General features: G+C 47.5%; 1 protein-coding gene and 1 long non-coding RNA gene across 4 annotated transcripts; one reads left to right on the plus strand and one right to left on the minus strand.

Annotated features, from left to right (window-relative positions):
- The first annotated feature begins 945 nt into the window (after positions 1–945).
- On the plus strand, positions 946–15,460 carry LOC124511249 (uncharacterized). Of its 3 annotated transcripts, none has more exons than XR_006961849.1 (4): positions 946–986; positions 7,869–8,209; positions 9,882–11,010; positions 14,598–15,459. It is a non-coding gene; the product is annotated as an uncharacterized LOC124511249 (long non-coding RNA). The 3 variants fall into 3 exon arrangements; XR_006961848.1 differs by lacking the exon at positions 946–986 and adding an exon at positions 5,451–6,712; XR_006961847.1 differs by lacking the exon at positions 946–986 and having other exon boundaries at positions 5,451–8,209; positions 14,598–15,460.
- Positions 8,429–8,906, minus strand: LOC124511248 (ubiquitin-conjugating enzyme E2 variant 1-like). The gene has a single exon (XM_047078274.1). It carries the CDS (start codon positions 8,889–8,891, stop codon positions 8,448–8,450), a length of 444 nt encoding a protein of 147 aa, XP_046934230.1. The 5' UTR covers positions 8,892–8,906; the 3' UTR covers positions 8,429–8,447.
- Positions 15,461–22,164: the final 6,704 nt, after the last annotated feature.

The following is a 22,164-nucleotide window of genomic DNA, read 5'->3' on the forward strand; positions in this document are numbered from 1 at the left end:
CGGGAAGGGGGGCGGTGCGGCCCAGAGGGAGGGCCCTCGGACCCGGGCGGGGGAGGGGCGGGGGGAGGGGCGCGGGCCGGCACCCCGCGGCGGGGGCTGGCCTAGGCCCGGGAGGCCCGGCGGGCGCCGCCAGGCCCGGAGCGGGAGGCCCGCGGCCAGAGTTGGAGATGCTGGGACGCGGAGGGGAGGGGGGTGCACCGGGGGAGGGAGGGCGACGCGGGGAACCGAGAGGAGCAGCTGGGACGCCGGAGATACCGAAACGGGAGAGAGGAAGAGAAGAGATAGAGACTGAGAATCGGAGGAGGCAGAGAAACGAACAGAGGAGAGAGAAGGATAGAAAGGGGAACAGTTGATTCAGAGGAAACCCCGCCATGGCAGTGCCTTGGCACCGGCTGCGACCCTCTCCTCTGGTACCCGGAAAGGGTCTTCGGCTCCACTTCTGCCCCCGGCCGGGAGCTGCCGGCCGCCCGGGGCGGAACCTGAGAGGTGGGACGAAGTTTCTGGGAAGCGGAGGGGTGGGGGCTGCGAGCACCGAAGAACGGCCTCTGGCGGGAACGGGGTGGGGCCCGTAGGCCGCCTCCCTCTTCCCATCCGTTTCCGCCCCCCCCCGCCCCCCAGTGTTGGCCCAGGAGGTCCTCGACATCTGGGGACCCCTCTCCATCCCAGTCCCCGTCAGCAGACCAAGTTAGAATCCAGCCTGCCTGGCTCTTAGCTGTGTCGTGACCTTGGGCAAGTCACCCCAGTCCTGGAGATCCCACGAAGTGTGTGGTAAGGGGCTTTCCCATGGGGCAGCGCTGGGGTGGGGGACAGCAGCCCTTTCACAGATGGGGAAGCCCCTCCTCAAAGACGGGAAGTGGCTTGGCCCAGGTCACGCAGCGGGTAGGCTGCAGAGTTGGCCACAGCCCTGCTGTGACGCGGTAACCTGCGTCCATCCCTGTGGGGCTGTCTGTTGGTGTCCCGGGCTCCTTGCAGGAAGACACGGAAACGTGAGTCCCACCTCACAGCTCCTGGCCGGAGGCACCTCAGCACCTCCACCCTTCCCTATGACATTCTGTTCCTAGTCTTGAAAAAATTCCATTCCCATCTCTCTCCGCACCTTTGCAGCATCTCCCCACACCCCCCCCAACCCCAAAACCCACTCCACTTCTCCATTTTGGTGGATGGCCGGCACAAAACTTCCATCTTCCCTGACCCCTCTGTTTCCCTCACATCTACATGCAATCTCTCAGCAATCCCTGTCCACTCCACCCACAGAATCTCTCCAGAATCTAAGGACCTGGTGGCCCTTGTCACCATTCTGACTTCACCTCCTCCTCCTCCTTTTTTTGCATTCCCTCCCACCACCCATTTTTCCTCTAGCTCACCAGACACCCCCACCCCTACCTGGGCCCTTGCACTTGCTGTTTCCTCTGCGTTCTTCTCTCAGATCTTAGGCGCTCCTTCCACCATCCCCCTCTGTTTCATTGCTGTCATTCTCTATACAGGTGATCCTTGAACAACATTTGAATTTGTTTGAATTATGTGAATCCATTTATACATGGATATTTTTACAGTATACTACTGCACCTGTATTTTGTCTGCTTTATGATTTTCTTAGAACATTTTCTTTCCTCTAGCTTACTTTATTGTAAGAATACAGTATATAATACAGGTAGCGTACAAAATACGTGTTAATTGATTGTTATGTTATAGGGAAGCCTTCTGGCCAACAGTAGGTTATTAGTGGCTAAATTTTTGAGGAGTCAAAAGTTACACTTGGATTTTTGACTGAATGGTGGGCCAGTGCCTCCTAACCCCCCCATCGTTCAAAGGTCAACTCTACTTCTCTTTACCTGTTTCTTCTTTTGAAATACTTTTAAATTTTTAATTAGGGAATATTTATTTCAAACTGGAAAAAAAATAAAACAATCATCCCCACCATCCATAGATGGTAGATGTGGATATTTTGCCATTTTCATTTCAGATCTTATTTTCTTTTTTAAAAGAAATAAACTGTTACAGGCACAGCCAAAGGCCCAGTTCCCCATCCCTCTGTTCTCTGGTCTTACCCCCAAGGTACCCACCTCCCTGAAGCTGTGTTCCTCCTGTGCCCTTTCTCATCCTTTTTTTGACATCAGGATGCATCTATCAACAATATAGCCTATTGTTCAGTGTCTTTTGAAAGATACACACGATTAGTCTCCTACTGTATCGTTTTGCAACTTGTTTTCTCCATCATCGTTGTTTCTGAGTTTTCTCCACACTGATACACAGAGCTCTATTTCATAAACCTTAACTCTTATCTAGCATCCATTGTTAGAAGAAACCACAGTGGATATTTCTACTCAGAGCCAATATAGTTCTTTCTTCTTTTCCCCTTGCAGCCTTGAACTTTCAGTTCCTGTCTCCCTGTGCCAGAGGCAACGTTTATTCACAGAAGTTTTGTTTAAGTTTCTTTTTTCTTTTTTTCCCATGAGCTACAGCAAGACATACCTTTTACACTGGTCTCCAGTACAAGAAGTACCTGTAATATGTATATAATATATATATATAAATACATGTAATGTCACAAAAGTTGCAGGAAACCCCACTTATTCACTATGCCTCATACATTGTATTTTAAATTCTACCCTATTTCTGTTTGGAAAAAGTTCTGTTCGCAACGCACTACCTTGGTTTCACGGCCCTTAAATGGTCATGATCCACAGTTTGAAAAACACCAGAGGGGCACCTGGGTGGCTTAGTTGGTTAAGCTTCCGACTCCTGATTTTGGCTCAGGTCACGATCTCAGTTTGTGAGTTCGAGCCCCATGTCCGCCTCCACACCATCAGCAGGAAGCCTGCTTGGGATTCTGTGTCTCCTTCTCTTTCTGCCTCTCTCTCTCTCTCTCTCTGTCTCTCAAAAAGAAATAAACATTTTTTAAAAATTAAAAAAAAAAAAAAGGAAGGAGAAACACTGGGTGTGTCGAAAGGGGTGTCCCCTTAATAGGCGGTGCTCTGCTGAGAGCAGGGAGCTCAGAATCAGTTGTCTCAACACATAGTCCCAGTTGCCTGGTTTTATTTGTGTACCTATTTCACAACTTCAGTCCAACTGACCTTCAGCTCCTGCACCTGGACGGTGTCAGCCACCCTCGAGCACGAGTCCCTAGAGAGAGAGCACCTCTCTTTTGTCCCAACACCGGGGTCTGACCTGTCCTGGGGTAGACTCTCCAGGTCTGGGGTCCTCGGCAGCCGTAGGCGCTGGGGGATCGGGGTGCAAGGGGGTGACTCTCCATCACTGGATGGTGTTATCTGAATGGAAGGCACCTCCGGGAGCCTCCAGGTCTCAGGGGATGGGCCCTCTGCCCTGCCATCTCGTGGCTGCTGGTTCTGCCACTCGGCTGCAGGGACTGATGAGTCTGAGTCCTGGACACCACCCTCCACCGATGGGGGCCAAGGCAGCTGGGGCAGGAGCTCAGCCATGGGAAGGGCTCCACCTGCCGGCTCTGGAGCCTTGGATAACTGCACAGTCTCTGGGGGAGAAAAAAGAGAGGTGAAGGGAAGGGCCTCTGTTGAAGCCTTGCCTCTCACCACCCCGCACTGCTCCACAGCCGAACTGAGGTTCAGAGCACAGTGTAGGGGTCAGAGAGGTCTGGGTGGGAATCCCACCTCTGTCACTGTCCTCTCTTCCTGACCCTGAGCCTCAGTTTCCTCTTCTGGAAACTGGAGATCCTGATGCCCACCTCCTATGGTGGCTGGGTTGCATCAGAGAGCTCTGACATGTGGGGTGCCCAGCCCAGGGCCTGGCACACAGTAAGTGCTCAGTGAACTTCTGTTTGTGCTCCTGAGTTGGGGTTTATTTTGTCTGAACATTCACCAAGGCCAAGCCCTGGGTTTTCTCTACACCAGTCACCCTAGCTCCTTTCCACACACACCAGGCCAGGAAGGAGCCAGGCCTGAGCGGGCCCCAGAGGCCTCCGGGCCTAGGTGACGGCTGATCAAGCTGGGGAGACAGAATCCAGGATTTCCCTTCCCTGTTTGCTCAGCAATTGCCCCTCCCAAGACAAACAAAGGGAGGGTGGCCGGCTGTGGCCTCCTCAGCTGGGAGGAAGCCAGGCCAGTTCTTGCACCGCAGATGTGACATTCCCGGCCACCTGGGTCTGCGGAGATCAAATCAGTGTCTGTCCACACGGCAGAACACAGCAAGGGCTGCTTGGTGTCTAGCTGCCCAGGGAGTAGGGAAGGGAGACCTGTGGGACCCAGAGAGGGTGGCCCCTGGCTTGGGGAAGAGACCCTGACCCTTACAGGCCAGGCCCGGACCCCAGGGTCCTTCCCAGGCACCCCGATACCCTTACCTTCTGGTTTCCTCCTCCTTCTGTCCCCACGGGGTTCGGACTTCCAGGATAAGGACAGGAGACCAGGCCCTTCCCTCCCCCCAGGAGTCCTGGCTGGACCGAAGAGTCACAACCTTGCGGCCAGAATAGCATGTCCAGCTGGAGTCGTGTTCCCCTCTGACCAGCTGTTCCTGGGAGAAGGGACAGAGTGGGGGTGGGGGTGCCCGTACAGAGGAGTGTGAAGTCAGCCGCCTTGTCTTGCCCTCGTGACTGCCCCACTGAGGAAGGGGCTGTCTTCCCTAGGCTTCTGCTGGTCCTTCTCTCCACAGTGTAGCTCCTGCCTGTCCCCCATTATTCCCCCAGAGCTGCTCCTCCAAGCCCAGGGGTCACCTCTGGGTGACCAAATCCGGGACACTTTCCAGTCCTCATCTTCCCGCCCTGCTCTTAGAAGCCACAACCTGGGACAGCCCTCTTCCTTCTGGGAGCTTCTCTTTGCCTCTGAGATGCCGCAGTTTCTGGCTCTCCTCCCACCTCACTGACAGCACCCCCTCACACTTTTGTGCACACTCCTCTCCGCTACCCTGTCTGGAGAAGCTAGTATTCCCCACGGCTCAGGTCTAGGCGCTTTTCTCTTGCTTTTCCATTTTTATTGCATAATAATTGACACATACTAATGAGTGTCTGCATCATAGACGTGAGTTATAAATTAGAACAGTAAATGGGCCCTTTAGCCCCCCCCACCCGGTTCGAGAACCAGCACATCACTGGTGATTGCCTTAGGCTCCTCCCCCAGCCCACCCGGCTTCCCTTCCAGAATTCTCCATCACCCCTGCTGGATGGTCATCAACCCTTCACATTTTTAATAGTTTAAAATTATTTTATTTATTTATTTTTATTTTATTTTATTTATTATTTTATTTTATTTATTTATTTTATTTTTATTTATTTATTTTATTTATTTTTATTTATTTATTTTTATTTTATTTTATTTTATTTTATTTTATTTTATTTTATTTTATTATTTATTTTTTTGAGTAGCCTTCATGCCCAGCTCAGAGCTCAGTGTGGGGCTTGAACTCATGACCCCTCATGATCAAGACCTGAACTGAGATCAAGAGTCAGACGCTTAATTGACTGAGCCGCCCAGGCACCCCTTTAATAGTTTTTTTTTAATAGTTTTTTTTTTAATCACATTGCTATACAACCCTAAACAATGTATTTTTTTAGTTTTTCTTGCGTCTGAGCTCTTGAACCATACCTTGTGTCATCTGTGACTTGCTTTCCTCGCTCAATGTGAGTTCTAAGATTCAGCCATAGGGGTAGCCCCACTTACCCTGTTTTTGCTACTGTGCTACCTTCCGTTGTCGGAATATACCACACTTTCTTTATCTTACCTGCTCATGGACGGCAGGTTGTTTCTGGTTTTCTGCTCTGATGAATGACGCCGTCCTGACATTCCCCGCATGTGTTCCTTGCGTAACTCCCTGGTAAACCAGCATCCCAGTGATCGTCCGGCCACCCGCGTGCCTCCCCTGTGCGTGCTCGTGTCTGAGTGCTCAGGGTGTTTCTGTGGATCTTCTATCCCGCCTTTATTACTTAATTTTTTACTTTATTTTATTACTTTACTTATTATTTTAAGACACTGACTTTATTACTTTAGTGTTAAAGTAAGTCTTGATGTCTGGTGAGCAAATCTTCCTATCTTGTTCCTCTTCTCCCAGAGTCAGCTTGTCGAGTTCCAAGGGGGAAAAATCAGTAAGAATTCCATGGTTATGCTATAACCAACAATTGATATCTTTACTGACTTCTCCAAAATGTCCACATGGGGTCACTCTCCTAGTACTTAGGTCACTCTCTGGGCGTTTAGGAATTTTTCTTAATTGTGGCAAAATACACATAAAAGTTACCATCTTAACCTTTTTTTTAAGTAGGCTCCAAGCCCGACGCAGGGTAAAAAGATCATGACCCAGACACTCCACTGACTGAGCCACCCAGGCACCCCCCATCTTAACCATTTCTAAGTGTAGAGTTCCATAGTGTCAACAATACTCAACATTATGCAGCCATAATCATCACGTGTTTAGGTACTTTTGAAAAATAATTGTTCTTTTAAAGTTCTTTCATATCTTTTTTTTCCCAGTTTTATTGAGAAATAGTTGACATACCTCACTGTATGGCTTAGGAGGTACATACAGCATGATGGTTTGACACATATATTGTGAAACGATCACAGTAGAGTTCAGCTAACAATCATCTTCTCATATAAATACAATAAAAAGAAAAGCAGGAAGAAAAGAAGAAAGAAAAATAATTTTCTCCTGGTGGTGGGAACGCTTAGGATCTACTCTCTTGAGAACCTTCCTGTCTGTCACACAGTGGCGTTGACTATGGTCGTCATGTTGTACATTGCATCTCTAGGAGGTCAGTATCTTATAACTAGGATTTTGTGCCTTTTGACCCTTTCCTCCAATTCTCCTTCCTCCCACTTTCGTATCTTTTGTTAGATTTTTTTCCTTTGGTATTTCATGTTTATAGAAGTTCTTTTGTAACAGATAATACACACATCAAAGGGCATAAAATATAAATGTACGGCTTAATATATAATTATGAAGGAAGAACACATGGACCCACTACCCAGGCCAAGAAAAAATATGCCAGCATCCCCAGAAGCCACAAATGCCTTCCCAGCCAAACCCCTCTCCCTCCACCCAGTCATCCATCCATCCATCATCCATCTGTCCACCCATCCACCCACCCATTGAGCCATCCGCCCATCCATCCATCCATCCATCCATCTCTGGGTATTTCAGAGCTTCCTTGGTCTATTTGTCTATCCCTGTGCAAAACCCACACTATCTTAATTATACACACATTGACTTCTTTGAAAATTCCTTCCTTTGCTTTTCTTTGGTTTTACCACTTAAGCACATATTCCCCAAAACCCTAGTTTAGTTTCTGAACTTTGTACAAATAGAATAACACCCTTTGAATTTTTTGGTATTTGGCTTTTGTTATTTAACAGTATGCTTGTAAATTATTCACCTTATTGTGAATAGCTGTAATGTGTTCATTTTTAATATTGTATAGTATTGATATAGTATCAATGAAATAAGTTGTGGATAAATACCATTACTTGCTTATCAATTATACTGATGGACAGTTGAGGGCTTCCCAGTTTGGGCCATTAAAAATAGTGCTGCTGTGAACATTCTTTTACATGTCTCATTGCATTCCTCTTTGTCAGGCATCAGGTATCTGTCCATCCATCCATCCACCCATTCATCCATCCATTTATCCATCCACCCATTCATCTACTCACCTGTCCGTCCATCCGTTCATCCATCCATCCTCTCATCCATTCATCCAGCCATCTCTGGGTGTTTCAGAGCTTCCTTGGTCTATTTGTCTATCCTTGTGCAAAACTCACACTTTCTTAATTATATATGCCTAATTATCCTAATTATATGTATAGTTTTATAATTAGTCTCGATATCCTCCCACCTTGCTCTTCTTTAAGAGTCTCTTGGCTTTTCATGTTCGATGCTTACCTCAGCTGTGCATGATCCTTGCCTATCAGTTCACGTATAGGAGTGGGGCCCGGTGTGAGGCTCAGCCTGTAGTGTGAAACTGAAAGCGCAGTGGAAGATTGAAATAAGAAAATGTTTTGCTGAAACACATCAAGAGTTCTATGGAAAACTTGTTGGAGATGTGCCTACAGAACCCCTAGATGGACAGGTTCAGTCGGCAGCTGGACAAATAAAGATCGGCGCTGGTCTGGGCGTTCCCCAGCGTGTTGGCGGAGGTCACTCACCCCAAGAAATCTAGCTGTCAAATGTCCCTCACCTCACCTGGCACATCTGTTTCCAGAACCCACCCTTCTCTCCCTGCACAGGATTATCGTCTTCAAGAAACATCAAGGTTGGCATAAGATTCTTTTTTTTTTTTTTTTTATAGCACAACTTAATATATTTTAAATGAACAAAAAAATTAGTATCGTTTACAGTATCTTAAGATAAATTGCCTTTGAATGGGAGCTTCCTTTCCAGTACTTTGAGGTCTACAAGACGTATCTAGAAAATTTACTACTGTGGAAAATGAAGACTGCTTAAATCGAATGGGAGGGGGGTAGGGGAGGGCCTGTGGTTTTTCTTTTTGATTAATTGCTGTAACACTGTCCTTCGGGCGGCTGAGGGAGTTTCATGTTTTCTTTAGACATCATTAGGCGCCGGAGCTCTTGCAGGACGACTTTGATGTTATATGAATTCTGCCATTTTGCTAGCACTGATATGGCTCTTGGGTCCACCACTCCATTAGAACTATTAACTCCATTCATATTAATTTTTGTTACAAATCTTACAAAGGGGGGTGCTTCTGGGTATTTAGGTCCACATTCTATTTTAAGGCTGTATATTCGGTTTTCATAAATTGTTCTTGGAGGCCCAATTATCATCCCTGTCCATCTTGTAAGTGTCATGTCTTCGTCATCTTCTAGACCCCAGCTAACTGTGCCATCTCCTACTCCTTTCTGGCCTTCTTCCAGTTCTTCCAACAGTCGAAAATTGCGAGGGACTTTTACTCCCGAGCCCGTGGTGGCTGCCATCTTGCGTCGCTGTCGCTCCTAAGATTCTTTCTTAGGGGTTGAGGTTACAGGGGGGAATTGGGCTTGTGGTCAGTGTTGTTTTTACCTTTCCTGACCTCTGCCTTTGCAGACAGATTTCTCAGTCAAGTTCATGGCTGGTGGAGAGAAGGAAACTCATTAGAACCCAATGTCCTTGGAAACATGGGCAGGGCTGGTATGTGGAAATGAAATCTCAAACAGAGCAAGGCTACAGAAGAACACCCCATGTGTTCTCCATCCTAGAAGCTCTGTGGCTGAAAACCTCCTGCTTCTTGTCCATTATTTCCACCTTCCCCTCATCCAGGGGAGCACTGCCCACTGGAGTCTCTTCCCAACTGGAACGAGGAGTCTGGGCTGAGGAGTCCAGACTCTGTGCTGTTTCTGTAGTATTTTTCCACATGGAGATTTCGTGTACAGATAGAATCTATGCTCACTGTTCCATTTTCTACCCCTACGTGGGTGCTTTCCACTCTCTGGAGTGTGGGCTTATGTATCTCTGACGAATAATAAGCAATAATGTGATGTTTGCACTCCCCAGATACTTCAAGATTTCCTGACTGTATCTATCTGTTTCCAGTGAACTGTGACTTCTGGTTTCCTCTCTGACTGTGCCCACATGGGCCTGGTAAAATTTGACTTCTTACCAAATCTCTCCCACACTCTCTGTATACGTAAGGTTTCTTCCCTGGTGTGTCTGATTTTAGCAAATTCCTTCCCACACTCTCCACCCTGGAAAGTCCCAAATTCTCTGATGTCCTCCCCTTCAATGCCTTGTTTGCATCCTGAGACTTCTCCCTTTGGGCCAGACTGAGTTCCATTTCTACAACACAGATGTGCACCAGGTGGTGACCTGCCACTGTGGGGTGGGGTGGGGGGCAAGTTGGACAGTTCCCTGCCCGCCGCCCTCTGCCTTGACCTCCCAGTCAGTGCTGTTGGGGCCTCTGTGTCTCATGAACTGCTTTGTCTTTCCAGCATCTTGGATGGAAGTGTCAGTGCTGCTCCCCTCAGGCAAAGACACCCAGGCCAAGACCATTTCCTGCCCTGAAACTTGGGGCTCTCTGAGGAGAAAGCTTGGTGTACCTCGAGTTGTCCGAGGATGGGCACCTTGACAAGACTAGGGACGAGTGATGAAGGTGGATTTTTGTCATCCAGAAACTCCCAAGTGTTTCTTCCTTCTCCCAGCTTCCTTCCCAGCACCTAGTTTTCCATTTTGCCTTCTGATTTTGTATATTTACTCCCACCCGAAAAAACCAAAAGGAAGGGCCCAAAACACGGTCTAAGAAAAAGTGGCCTGTTCTCCTTCTCAAAGCCTGAAAAATCACATTTTTCTGACCATTTGGATTCATTTCCGCAAGGACTTGTTGGGACCAAATACAACATTTCCTGTAGAAAATACCTGCTTCGGGAGGGATCTGTTATGCCCAGTGGCCCTTCCATCTCTGTCTCACCTGGACTGGGAACTCTTCAAGGAAATGTCCAGATTGGGGGCTTCCTTTCAGCAGGGATGATGGGAAGTCATTTCATAAACTGCAATGATTTCCAGGCTGCCCCCCACCCGCTGATGTACACACTGTTGGCCGCTCTTCTGGAAAATGGGGATTAAGCTACGGACAGAGACACAATCCCTGTAGTCAGTGAGTTTCCAGCCTTCCTCTGGGAAGTGTGGGAAATGCTGATGCCCACCTCAAGGGGTTCTGGGAGATTCTGATGAGATAATGCAAGTAAAATGCTTAGGCTGGGCTCGAGCACACAGCGAATGCCCAATCAGTGTTTTAGTTGCTATTTTATGTTCAGGGGTGGGGGGCGGTGTTTGAAAGAGCGTCTGTGGCTCAGGATTTCGACAACCACACTACCAAGATGCTGGAAAGCAGGTGCTGGGGGAAATAGGGCGGGGAGGAATGCAAGAATTCTAGAATGCTGGTCATGTCCCCATGTCGGTTTGGTTTAGCTCAGGGTGTTTTTCCACATCACTTATTAGGCAAACTTTTAAAATGAGAAACTGACATTCCCTTGCAGAGGCCGAGGGAGGAACTAGAAAGATTTCATTTCGCTCCACAGTCAGGCCTGTGAGGCGGAGAGCCCTCCAAACATGGCAGCTTTGGTATGGTTCGTTTTTTTTTTTTTTTTTTTTTCTGTTTTATGTATTGGAATTATGTATAATATGTAAATATAAAATTATGTATAAAACCTTTTTTGGTTTTATTTAAAAATGTTTTTTAGGGGCACCTGGGTAACTCAGTCAGTAGAGTGTCTGACTCTTCATTTTGGCTCAGGTCATGATCCCAGGGTCAGGGGATCGAGCCCCCACTTCGGGCTCCGTGCTGAGCAGGGAGCCTGCTTAAGGGTCAGTCTCTCTCTCTCTCTCTCCCCCTCTGGCCCTCTCCCCCACTCACATGTTCTGTCTCTCTCTCTCTTTCTCTCTCTAACAAAAAAGATAATAAATAAAGATTTAAAAATAAAAATATTTTTTAAAAGTTAGGTATAGCTAATTTAAATTTTTTTAATGTTTATTTATTTTTGAGAGAGAGAGAGAGACCGCAAGCAGGGGAGGGGCAGAGAGAGAGAGGGAGACACAGAATGGGAAGCAGGCTCCAGGCTCTGAGCTGTCAGCACAGAGTCAGATGCGGGGCTCAAATCCACGAACTGTGAGATCATGACCTGAGCCGAAGTTGGATGCGTAACGACTGAGCCACCCAGGTGCCCCAAGTATAGCTAGTTAAATGGGAAACAACTGGCTTTGCCCCCAGAAGCCTGCGGAAAGGAAGGATGGGAAGAGGGAACTGGCTGCACGAGGGAGGCACAGGCCACTGTGGGGATGGCTCTCAGAGTGGCCCCGCTGAGACCGAGGAGGTTCGCAGATCCACTCCACAAGCCTGTCAGGGCCACTCTCAGCTCTTTCGAACACTGAGCAAAACACTACCTGCTCTCAGAAATGGGAGAAAAAAATCGGTCTGACTTGGGAAAGTCTGCACGCAAAACATTTTTAAAAATTTCAGTTGGAATGTTGCACACATCACAAGCGAGTTTAAATAGGTGTCAATAAAGCTGAATTTTAAACGACACCTGTGTGAGTTTCCTGGAGCCACCAGAACAACTTCCCATGAACTTGGGGGCTTCTAACCACAGAAAGTCATGGTCTCAGAGTTCTGAAGTTTGGAAGCCTGAAGTCAAGGGGTTCCGGAGGCTCCAGGGCAGGATCCCTCCTTGCCTCTCCCGGTGTCCTTGCGTTGTTCAAGGGGAATAAAGGTACTGATCAGAAGCTTTGAAACAGTAAGCATGCATCTAAAATAAGAGAGAATGTCTACCCTCTAAACTAGTAGAAGGAAGAAAATGGAAAAGAAAAACCTTCGATCCAAAACGTGAAAGAAGCACGGAAAAAGTGGGATAAAGAGAAAGTGTACACAATATTATGGCTGAAATCTAACAAGCATATCAATTATTATAATCCAAGTTAAAAGACTACTCCTGTCAAAGCACAAACATTGCCAGATTAGACCAAGAAAAACACGTAGTTACATGCTCTTTACAAGACAAATAACTGACAAATAAGGATAAAGAAAGGTTGAAAGTAAAGGGACAGACAAAGATTTATCAGGAAAATACTAACTGGAGGAAAGGTAGTGTAGCTGTAATCCATCAGACAACAAAGATGTAAAGCAAAAAACACTTTTAAAGGTAAAGACAGCTACAACCTAACAGTATAAAAGTTCGACTCACCAGGAAAATATAACAGTTCTAAGCTTGGGTGCACTAATAAATTGTATTCAGTAAGGAAAGAATAAACATTTTTAAAGCTTGAAGTATTTTTGACACACATTAAATTAGTTTCGGGCGTACAACATAGTGATTCGACAAGAATATACATTCTTTTTTTTTAATGTCTATTTATTTTCTGAGAGAGAGACAGACAGAGCATGAGCAGGGGAGGGGCAGAGAGAGAGGGAGACACAGAATCCCAAGCAGGCTCCAGGCTCCAAGCTATCAGCACAGAGCCCGACGTAGGGGCTCGAACTCACGAACCGCGAGGTCATGACCTGAGCCAAAGTCGGATGCATAACCGACTGAGCCACCCAGGCGCCCCTAGGATACACATTCTTTATTTTTTTTTCTTTTTTTTTTTTATTATTATTATTATTTTTTTTATATGAAGTTTATTGACAAATTGGTTTCCATACAACACCCAGTGCTCATCCCAAAAGGTGCCCTCCTCAATACCCATCACCCACCCGCCCCTCCCTCCCACCCCCCATCAACCCTCAGTTTGTTCTCAGTTTTTAACAGTCTCTTATGCTTTGGCTCTCTCCCACTCTAACGTCCTTTTTTTTTTTTTTTTTTTTTTTCCTTCCCCTCCCCCATGGGTTCCTGTTAAGTTTCTCAGGATCCACATAAGAGTGAAAACATATGGTATCTGTCTTTCTCTGTATGGCTTATTTCACTTAGCATCACACTCTCCAGTTCCATCCACGTTGCTACAAAAGGCCATATTTCATTTTTTCTCATTGCCACGTAGTATTCCATTGTGTATATAAACCACAATTTCTTTATCCATTCATCAGTTGATGGACATTTAGGCTCTTTCCATAATTTGGCTATTGTTGAGAGTGCTGCTATGAACATTGGGGTATATTTTTTTTTCAATATATGAAATTTATTGTCAAATTGGTTTCCATAGGATATACATTCTTTAAAGCACACATGGAATATTTACAAAATTTCATCACAGTCTGACATAAAAAAAAAAAAGTGCCAATGCACTGTTAAGGTTTTTAATGGCAAACAAATTCATTCTCTGAGCAGAATAAAATTGTCAGAAATTAATAACTAAAATATGACTAGGAAACTCACCTGTTTGGAAATTAAAGACGCTTCTCAATAATTCACAAGTCAAATAAGAAACCATAAGAGGAATTAGAAGATATACAGAACTAACAATAATGAAAATGCCATGTATAAAAACTTGAAAGACAAGAAAAACTACAGCCTTAAACGCTATTTAATGAAGTGAGCAATCAAATTAGGAAGATGGAAAAGAGAGGGGAATAAATCCTAAGAATACATGAGGAAGGAAACAATAAAGGTAAGAGCAGAAAATAAAATAGAAAACTAGGATACAATAGAGAAGATTGGAAGTCACAAGTTGGTTCTTGAAAAAGATAAAAAAAATGGGGCACCTGGGTGGCTCAGTCGGTTGAGGGTCTGACGTTGGTTCAAGTCATGATTTCATGGTTTGTGAGTTCAAGCCCCACATCGGGCTCTGTGCTGACAGCTCACAGCCTGGAGTCTGCTTGGGTTTCTGTGTCTCCCTCTTTCCCCCCGCCCTTGGAGGACTCAAGGAAGAAAGTGGGAGATGGTGGGAGGGAAGCAGTGGGAGAAGGGCGAGTGTAGCTGGTGTGTGTGTGGCGGGGGGAGCCCGGGGTGGGGCCTCAGGGCAAAAACACGGGGTGAAGGCAGAGCACACCGTTCCCCATCCCTCCTCAAACATCAGGGGGTGGAGAGGGTGCCTGGGGCCCCGGGGAAGGAGAAGGGTTTCTACCCAAGAGGAGTAAGGCACTTGACAGAGGAGAGCTGGAGGGCCCTCATGGTAGGAGTCCACATCTGGAGGTTCGCTGAACTCTTCAAAGAACTTCATAGCATTTCGCTTGAGCAGGAAATCCATCCAGACTTAAACTTCCTTTTTCTGCACCATAGAGAAGAACAGGAAAAGGGCGTAGGATGCAGAGCGTCGGCCATGATTGGAGAGGATGAACCCAGCTCGCTCCCCGCGGTGTCTACACCGCACCATCCTTCACGGCTCTGGGGTCCGAGGTTGGCCCGCCCCCGACTGGATTGGTTTTCTCTATCGGCTTCCTCTCTCCCTCCCATTTCACTTGGCAAATCCCTCCACTTCATCCGTGATTCATTCATTCCACAAATATTTTGTGAAAGTGCTGGAGACACAACAGGAAACCAGTCCTTTGCATTCAAGAAAGCGATAATGAAATCGTTGTCGTTGTTGTTAGTCTGTATTGAGACTTCGCTCCACCCCCCCCCCCCCCCCGCCCCGTCCCGGGAAATCTATCGAACATGAGAAATCGTAGAAGACAATGGACATTTCTAATAGGAGATTGAGAATTCCAGAATGAAAAAACAAACCCTCCGTTGGAGGGAGGGGAATGGAGAAGGAAGAACAATGATAAAATACCCAGAAATGCCCCCAAACGGTGAGGAAAGGACAGTCAGAAGTCGGATATTGCCACATCCTGGAAATAGCACTTAGCAAATGAGGAAATTTCGTAAGGCGATTTCTTGCCCTAGTTCGGCCTGTCTCATCCTGCGAATTTCAGCATACCCATTCACCCCTCGGTCACTCCGTTTCCCACATCTGCACCGTTAACCCGGTCTAAGCTAACTGGGTGGGTGTAGGTAGAGTACAGTGAAAATGAGGCGCTGTGCATAAAAGTGCACTGGGACTGGGAGACGCCATATAAATGGTGAGGAGAAAGGTTTTTAAAAGTCCCTCCTAACACTGCTGAGCTCCTCCGCCCTCCAGGTACCGTCTTTCTTGAAGTCAGCTCCCCGGGTCCACCATCAGCGGAGGGGGGTGGGCGCGGAGGGCGAGGCGGGGGTGGGGGGGGGTGGCTGCTCAGGTCAAGGTAGGGCTGTGGATGGTGCTTGGTGGAGCAAACATTTCCTGTTCTCAAGGCGGCCGCCAGGAGGCAGCATCATGATCAGAGGGCACCCATCAAGAAGTGTTCTCACCAAGCACCGGGCAGAGAAACTGGAGTTTCCGTCGGAGGAATTGGTGTTTGACCCGGGTTTCAGACGCACTTTGAGTATGAGAGAACACTTCCTCAGCGTTTCACACTTCCACATTTGTCCCGACTTGGTCTTGCATCCCAGGAGACCCCTGACCATGGGGCTTTGCGTCCTTCTCCTGTGTCTACACCCAAGGTGGTGAACCCCGGTTCTGGCCCAGCTCGGTTCCTACACCAGGTGCTTAAAGCCAGGAATGAGCCAGACTTGCAGAGAATCTCATCCTCGGAAGCGCGTTACAATTTTCAGGGCGCCCTTTAACGATCTGGCCTCAGGGCCGTTAAAATCAGAATCTGTGGGGGGAAGGGAGCCCTTGCCCCCAGGAATTTTCAAAGCTCCCGAGGTGATTCGAAACATGCAGCCGAGGGTGAGAACTCCTGAGCTGCAGTGCCCATCCAGCTTTCATGTGCACACAAATTGCCTGGGGGTCTTGACAAAACCTAGATTTTGACTCAACAGCTCTGGGTTTGGGGCCCGAGATTCCACTTTTCTAACAAGTTCCTGGGCATTGCTGACGCTGCCGGTAAGTGGGCCAAGACCGGAGCTGGAACCCAGGCGACAGGGATTAAGGTTCTTGCGCCCTCTGGTGGTCAAAAATCTCCCTAGCGTCACCCAGCGGAGAATGTTGCGAGACGCCTTCTCCAATAGATTCAATTTCTAGAATGTTTGCAGATTCTTCCCCAGAGACTGGCCACTGATATCTTCATCTCAGAGTTGCGATAACCTGAATGCAAACCTGCCTGGACTCCTCACTTACGAAACCATGAAGTAATAAATGGGTATCGTTCAAGCTGCTGAATTTATGATACTGTGTTACGCTGCAACAGAAAACTAACACAGGGAGTTTTACGGGCTTTACGATAATAGGCCAAGTGAAACTCTCAAGCCCACAGGCTTGGCTCAGTGGCCCTGCACGATTGTCTCTGATGGATGTGTTCCCAACCTCCCACTCAATGGGAGAAGAGGCAGAAAGGATTGTATTTCTTATTTATCAGCATTACACCTGCTGTCTTATTTCCCATGACCACACACACCTCCTTTCACCCTGTGAGGTCTGTTGTCACTGACACTCGTGAAAGCTCAAGGACGGGGTGGCGGCTGGTCTGCTCTCGGTGGCGGATTGTATTTTCCAAAGATGAATCCCATCCTATGTGCCCTTCTCACAATAGGACCTTCTTACGGTGGAGACACTCCTCCGTCAAGATGTGGGTTCTATTAAAAAGGGGGGGAGGGCTCCTGGGTGGTTCAGTCGGTTAAGCTTTGGACTCGAGGTCAGCTCAGGTCTGGATCTGAGGGTCACAAGTTCAAGCCCCATGTTGGGCTCCACGCTGGACGTGAAGCTTACTTAAAAAAAAAAAAAAAAAAAAAGATGTGGGATCTGCATTCCGTCCCCTTGAGCCCAGCAGACGCAAGACCATGGTGGGGGTGACAGTAGGTGTCTTTAAAGGCTAAGTCGTAAAAGGCGGTACACCCTGCCTCAGTTTCTCTCAGGACACTCATCCTTGGAGCCCAGGCCCCATGCTGCGAGGACACCCTAGCAGCCACATAGAAGGGCCACCTGTAGGTGTCCTGGCCAGAGCCCCCCATCCACTGCAGCGTCAACTGCAGACATGTGAGTGAGAGAGCCTTGAGAAGATTCCAGGTCCGCCTTCAGGCCGCCCCAGCTGATGCTGAGTACAACAGACCTGAGCTGCAGGCACCGAGCCCTGTCCAGATTGCAGATCTGTGAGCAATATAAACGTTGTTTAAAGCTACTAAACTTTGGCTTGTTTTTACGGGGCAAGAGGTAACTGAAACCCTCTCAGACTCTCCCAGGGACAAGACTCTGAATTTGGCCAGGTGTGGGGGGTGGTGGTGAGGAAACTCTGGTTTCAATTAATTACAGGTGAGTTACCTATTTTTCATTATTTACTATTTGTACAAGGCCATCTCCTTAGAAATTAAGTTCAGGGCTTATAAACTGTTAGGAAATCAGCCCCTCGCGTGTGTTAGAAAGCCTGGCATTTTGTGTAACGTTTCTTCTTTGCCATTTAATTCACTTAAAAGTTTGTCTCCTTAGATACTTCTCAGGAGTATTTTTCTGCAGATTCTTCCCCACCTGCGGGAGGCCAACTTCTAAGAGGGCCTGCGGTGCCCCTCCCCCATCTGTCATTGGTGCCCTTGTGTAACTCCCTTCCTTGAGTGTGGGGCCTGACCTTGTGACTTGCTTCTAATGGATAGAATATGGTAAAGGTAAAGGGCTGTCGTTCCCGTGACTAGATGACAGACGTTGTGACTTCTGTCTTGCTAGCCAACTCCCTCAATTGCCTTCTTGGCTCATACGCTTTGACATCACAGCTTCCACGTTGGGGAAAAGCACCCGATGGCGGCCTCTGGCCAACAGCCAGTGAGGAACGGAGGCCCCCGGTCCAAGAGCTCGTGAGAAAGGAATGAACTAGAAAGCGGCTCCTTCCTGGCTGAGCCAGGCGATGAGGCATCAGGCCTGGCCGGCATCTCGATGGCAGCAACAGGAGAGACCCCGAGGAGGGGACCCCAGCTACACTGTGCCCGGACTCCTGACCCACAGAAACTGGGGGATAATAAATGTGTGTTGTTCTAAGCCACTAAGTCTTGGGATAATTTGTTATGCAGCGACAGATAACGAACGTACCACCCCTCCTCTGGCTGCCGAGCGTCACTTCTTCATCAGAATCCCCAATCGCTCTCAGGCTAACAACATGTGTCTACACTCACCGCACACAACCAGGGTTTTCACCCAAGCGTGCTGACCTGCATCGAAGTGAAGGAAGTGTTTCAGGTCCCCCCGGCCAGGTGGCTTCTTTCCTGTGTGTCTGTACCTGTGTTTGCTGAGCCTGTCTTAGAACACTGACCGTCTTCCTCACCCCTGTAAATCTTCTCCCCTGGAGCCTGGGTGGATCCTGTCTGAATCAGGCAGAGCCTCAGATATATGGCCCATCCCTGAGTACTGCAAATTCACGTTCTCTCCCCCTGGGCCAGGCTGAGCTCAGACTCTGCAAATATGTGGCTTCCTCAGGATGTACTGGCTCTTCCTGTGACAGGAAGAATCATTTCCTCCAAGTCAAGGGCTTTCTTTCATTTGAGCTCCTGCCTCTCCTCTGGCGCTTCTGGCCCGGGATCCTCAGATCCGAAGCTGTTTATGCTCCTTAGCGTTGGAACCTGAGAAGTCTTGCCCCGTACTGATTGATTGGAGCAGCCGGAGGACAGGAGGAGAGGAAGTGGATTTCTGGGCTGAGTTTTGTTGGAAAAAGAATATCTTAAGGCAGAACAGTGGAAGTTGGGGCCACCTGGCTGTTTCTGCCTGGCCCCTCTGCCTCCCCTCCCTGCCCCCACATCCACCCCCTTATATCACGTAACAACATAAGCTGTTTTCCCCACAAAGGTGGCCTTCATCCCCCTGATATTTCCTTCTGTCTCCACACATTGCATTTTATTTACTTTTCTAAAGTTTTCTTTTTTTTTTTTTCTTAATGTTTACTATTTTTGAGAACGAGAGAAAGTGGGGGAGGGGCAGAGAGAGAGGGAGGCACAGAATCCGAAGCAGGCTCCAGGCTCTGAGCTGTCGGCGCAGAGCCCGACGCGGGGCTCGAACGCACGGGGCCGCGAGATCATGACCTGAGCCGCAGGCCGACACTCAACCGACTGAGCCACCCAGGCGCCCCCACCCATTACATTTTAAATTTGCATTCTATAAACAGGAACCAAACACTGCACACGGAGAAAAAAAAGACCTGCTCTGGTTCTCGAACACCAGCCTTTTCCCAGGACTTTTGGGTTCACATCTTCAATGGTTTTCAGTGCCAGGCCTAGAAGAAGAGGTGTTCCATGCTCTGGAACCAGGCATATTTTAACTCCCGCCCCACATTACAAAAAGGAATTCAGTCAGGCTGGTTAGGTAACATGTTGGAGCACACAATGTGGAAGGTCTCTGAGATGCCACAAAGCACCACAGGCAGCAGAAAATAATGGTTTCTGGAGAGGGTGGATTGGCAGACCTGAGTGTTAATTTGCTCATCCGCTCAATAAATATTCCTTGAGTCGGGGCGCCTGGGTGGCTCAGCCGGTCAAGCGTCAGACTTTGGCTCAGGTCATGATCTCATTGTTTGTGGGTTCGAGCCCCGCGTCAGGCTCTGTGCCGACAGCTCAGAGCCTGGAGCCTGCTTCGGATTCTGCGTCTCCTTCTCTCTCTGCCCCACCCCCCACTCGTGCTCTGTCTCTCAAAAAATAAAAAAACATTTAACACATTAAACATTAAGAAAGAGAGACATGAAAAATAAAAATAAATAAATAAATAAATAAATAAATAAATATTCATTGAATATCTACTAGGTGTCAGGCACTGTCTTAGAAAGTGGTGCCACCGAGGAAGATAAGACACAGAGAACCATCATCTCAAATCAGGATCCATTCCAAATGACGCAGAGTTTGCCTAAACATAAGGCATGGAAACCATGAAATGCAGACGTAAGCATGGAAAAGTATTTTTAAAAATTAATCTCAGCTTTGGCGTGGTCTTTTTATGTATGATGTCATAAAATTAGGGACGCCTGGGTGGCTCGGTCGGTTTAGCATCGCGCTTTGGCTCAGGTCACGATCTCTCGGTTTGTGAGTTCAAGCCCTGCATCAGGCTCACTGCTGTCTGCACTGAAGCTGTCAGCCCAGAGCCCGCTTGGGATCCTCTGTTCCCCTCTCTCTCTGCCCCTCCCCCACTTGCGTGCATGCACTCTCTCTCTCAAAAATAAACATTAAAACATTTTTTAAAAAGCGGTGCCTGGGTGGCTCAGTCGGTTGGTTCAACTGAGTTGGTTCAACTTCGGCTCAGGTCATGATCTCACGGTTTGTGAGTTTGAGCCCCGTGTCGGTCTCTGTGCTGACAGCTCGGAACCTGGAGCCTGCTTCGGATTCTGTGTCGTCTCCCTCTCTCTCTCTGCCCCTCCCCTGCTCACACTCTGTCTCTCTCTCTCTCAAAAATGAATAAACATTAAAAAAATGTTTTTAATAAAAATAAAGAAAAACATTCCCACATTTAAAAGTGCCATAAATAAAACACAAGTGCTAAAAATAGGGGTTCCTGGGTGGTTCAGTCAGTTAAGTGTCCAACTCTTGATTTCTGCTCAGGTCATGATCTCAAGGTTTGTGAGATCCAGCCCCACATTGGGTTCTGCACTGACTGCACAGAGCCTGCTTGGGATTCTCTCTCCCTCTCTCTCTGCCCCTCCCCCACTCACACATGCACCTACCCTATGTCTCTCAAAATAAACAGACATTTAAAAAATGCTAAAAATGCTTGCTCTTCCCATAACAAAGGGTTACATATATATAAAGAGCTCCTAAAAATCAATAAGAAAAAAAAGCAACCATCTAGTTTAAAAATGGGCAAAGAATATGAAGAGGTAGTTCATAGAAAAGAAAAAGGGAAATCTAAGGTCCCTTAAACATAAGAAGACTCACTCAACCTCCCTTATCTTGAGAGAAATGCCAATGGCCTTCTACACACATGTAATGTTTTCCACAACAACTTGTGGTTTGGAGAAGCCAGGACACCGCAGCTCACCAACTGCACACCCAAACCCAGATTACATTTGCACTTTTGTCTCCTTCCAGTATCACAGTTAGCCTCGTGACTTCTTTATTACTATAGCATCCATTCATTTATTCACTCAGAAGATTTTTCTTGCGGCCATATTGTGTCTTGTCCTTGAGCCAAGATCTGGGCTTACGTCGATGAATAAGAGGTGTTCCTTATGCTGAATAAGCTAATATAATGAAATACTTCTTACCACAGATAGCATTCACTGAGCACCCATCATGAGTCAAAACTTTTAGATTTAAGTATACGTTTTCACAAATGCTGTAAATTACCCTCCACCTTCCCGTCACCCCATGTTGTAGTTAGCAATCCGGAGCACAGAGAAATTGGGGGACCTGGCCATGTCACAGTTTTTATGGGGATTCGAATCAGACCTATGAGACCCCAAACCCCTTATTCTTCGGTGTTTGCCAATAACGGATTAAAATTTGGCCTTGACTCACTCTGGACAATCCATGCACCCCCAGGGCTGGACCCAAGCCTGGACAGAAGCCATCCCACACAGGGAGCCTAAACTGGGCAGCCAGGGAGAATTATTCCCTGGTGTTTCCTCTCGCCCACTTTCTACCCAGCCTGCTGTCCGCCCATGCTCCTTTGTAGGCGTAACTTCCTCTGGGTCTGCTCTGGGTTGATCGCACTCAAGGAATCTGTTGCTCCCGCCAATAAACTCGAGCAATATTTTTTATTTGGTGGATCATTTGGCATCGACTTTTTAATTTGAGAATCACATAAGAGATGATAACAATTAACGGCATTTCTCTAGTGCTTTAGAATTTGCAAAGTGGTCTCGCCAATAGGATCCCAGTCGACCCACACCCGAAACACGAGGAGCCTGAAGCTTGGAGGGAAGAGTCA

The sequence above is a fragment of the Lynx rufus genome, unplaced genomic scaffold (assembly GCF_022079265.1).
Source record: "Lynx rufus isolate CCGP_SWC_20201006 ecotype Redwood Valley unplaced genomic scaffold, mLynRuf1.p SCAF_16, whole genome shotgun sequence".
NCBI classification, from domain to species: Eukaryota; Metazoa; Chordata; class Mammalia; order Carnivora; family Felidae; genus Lynx; species Lynx rufus.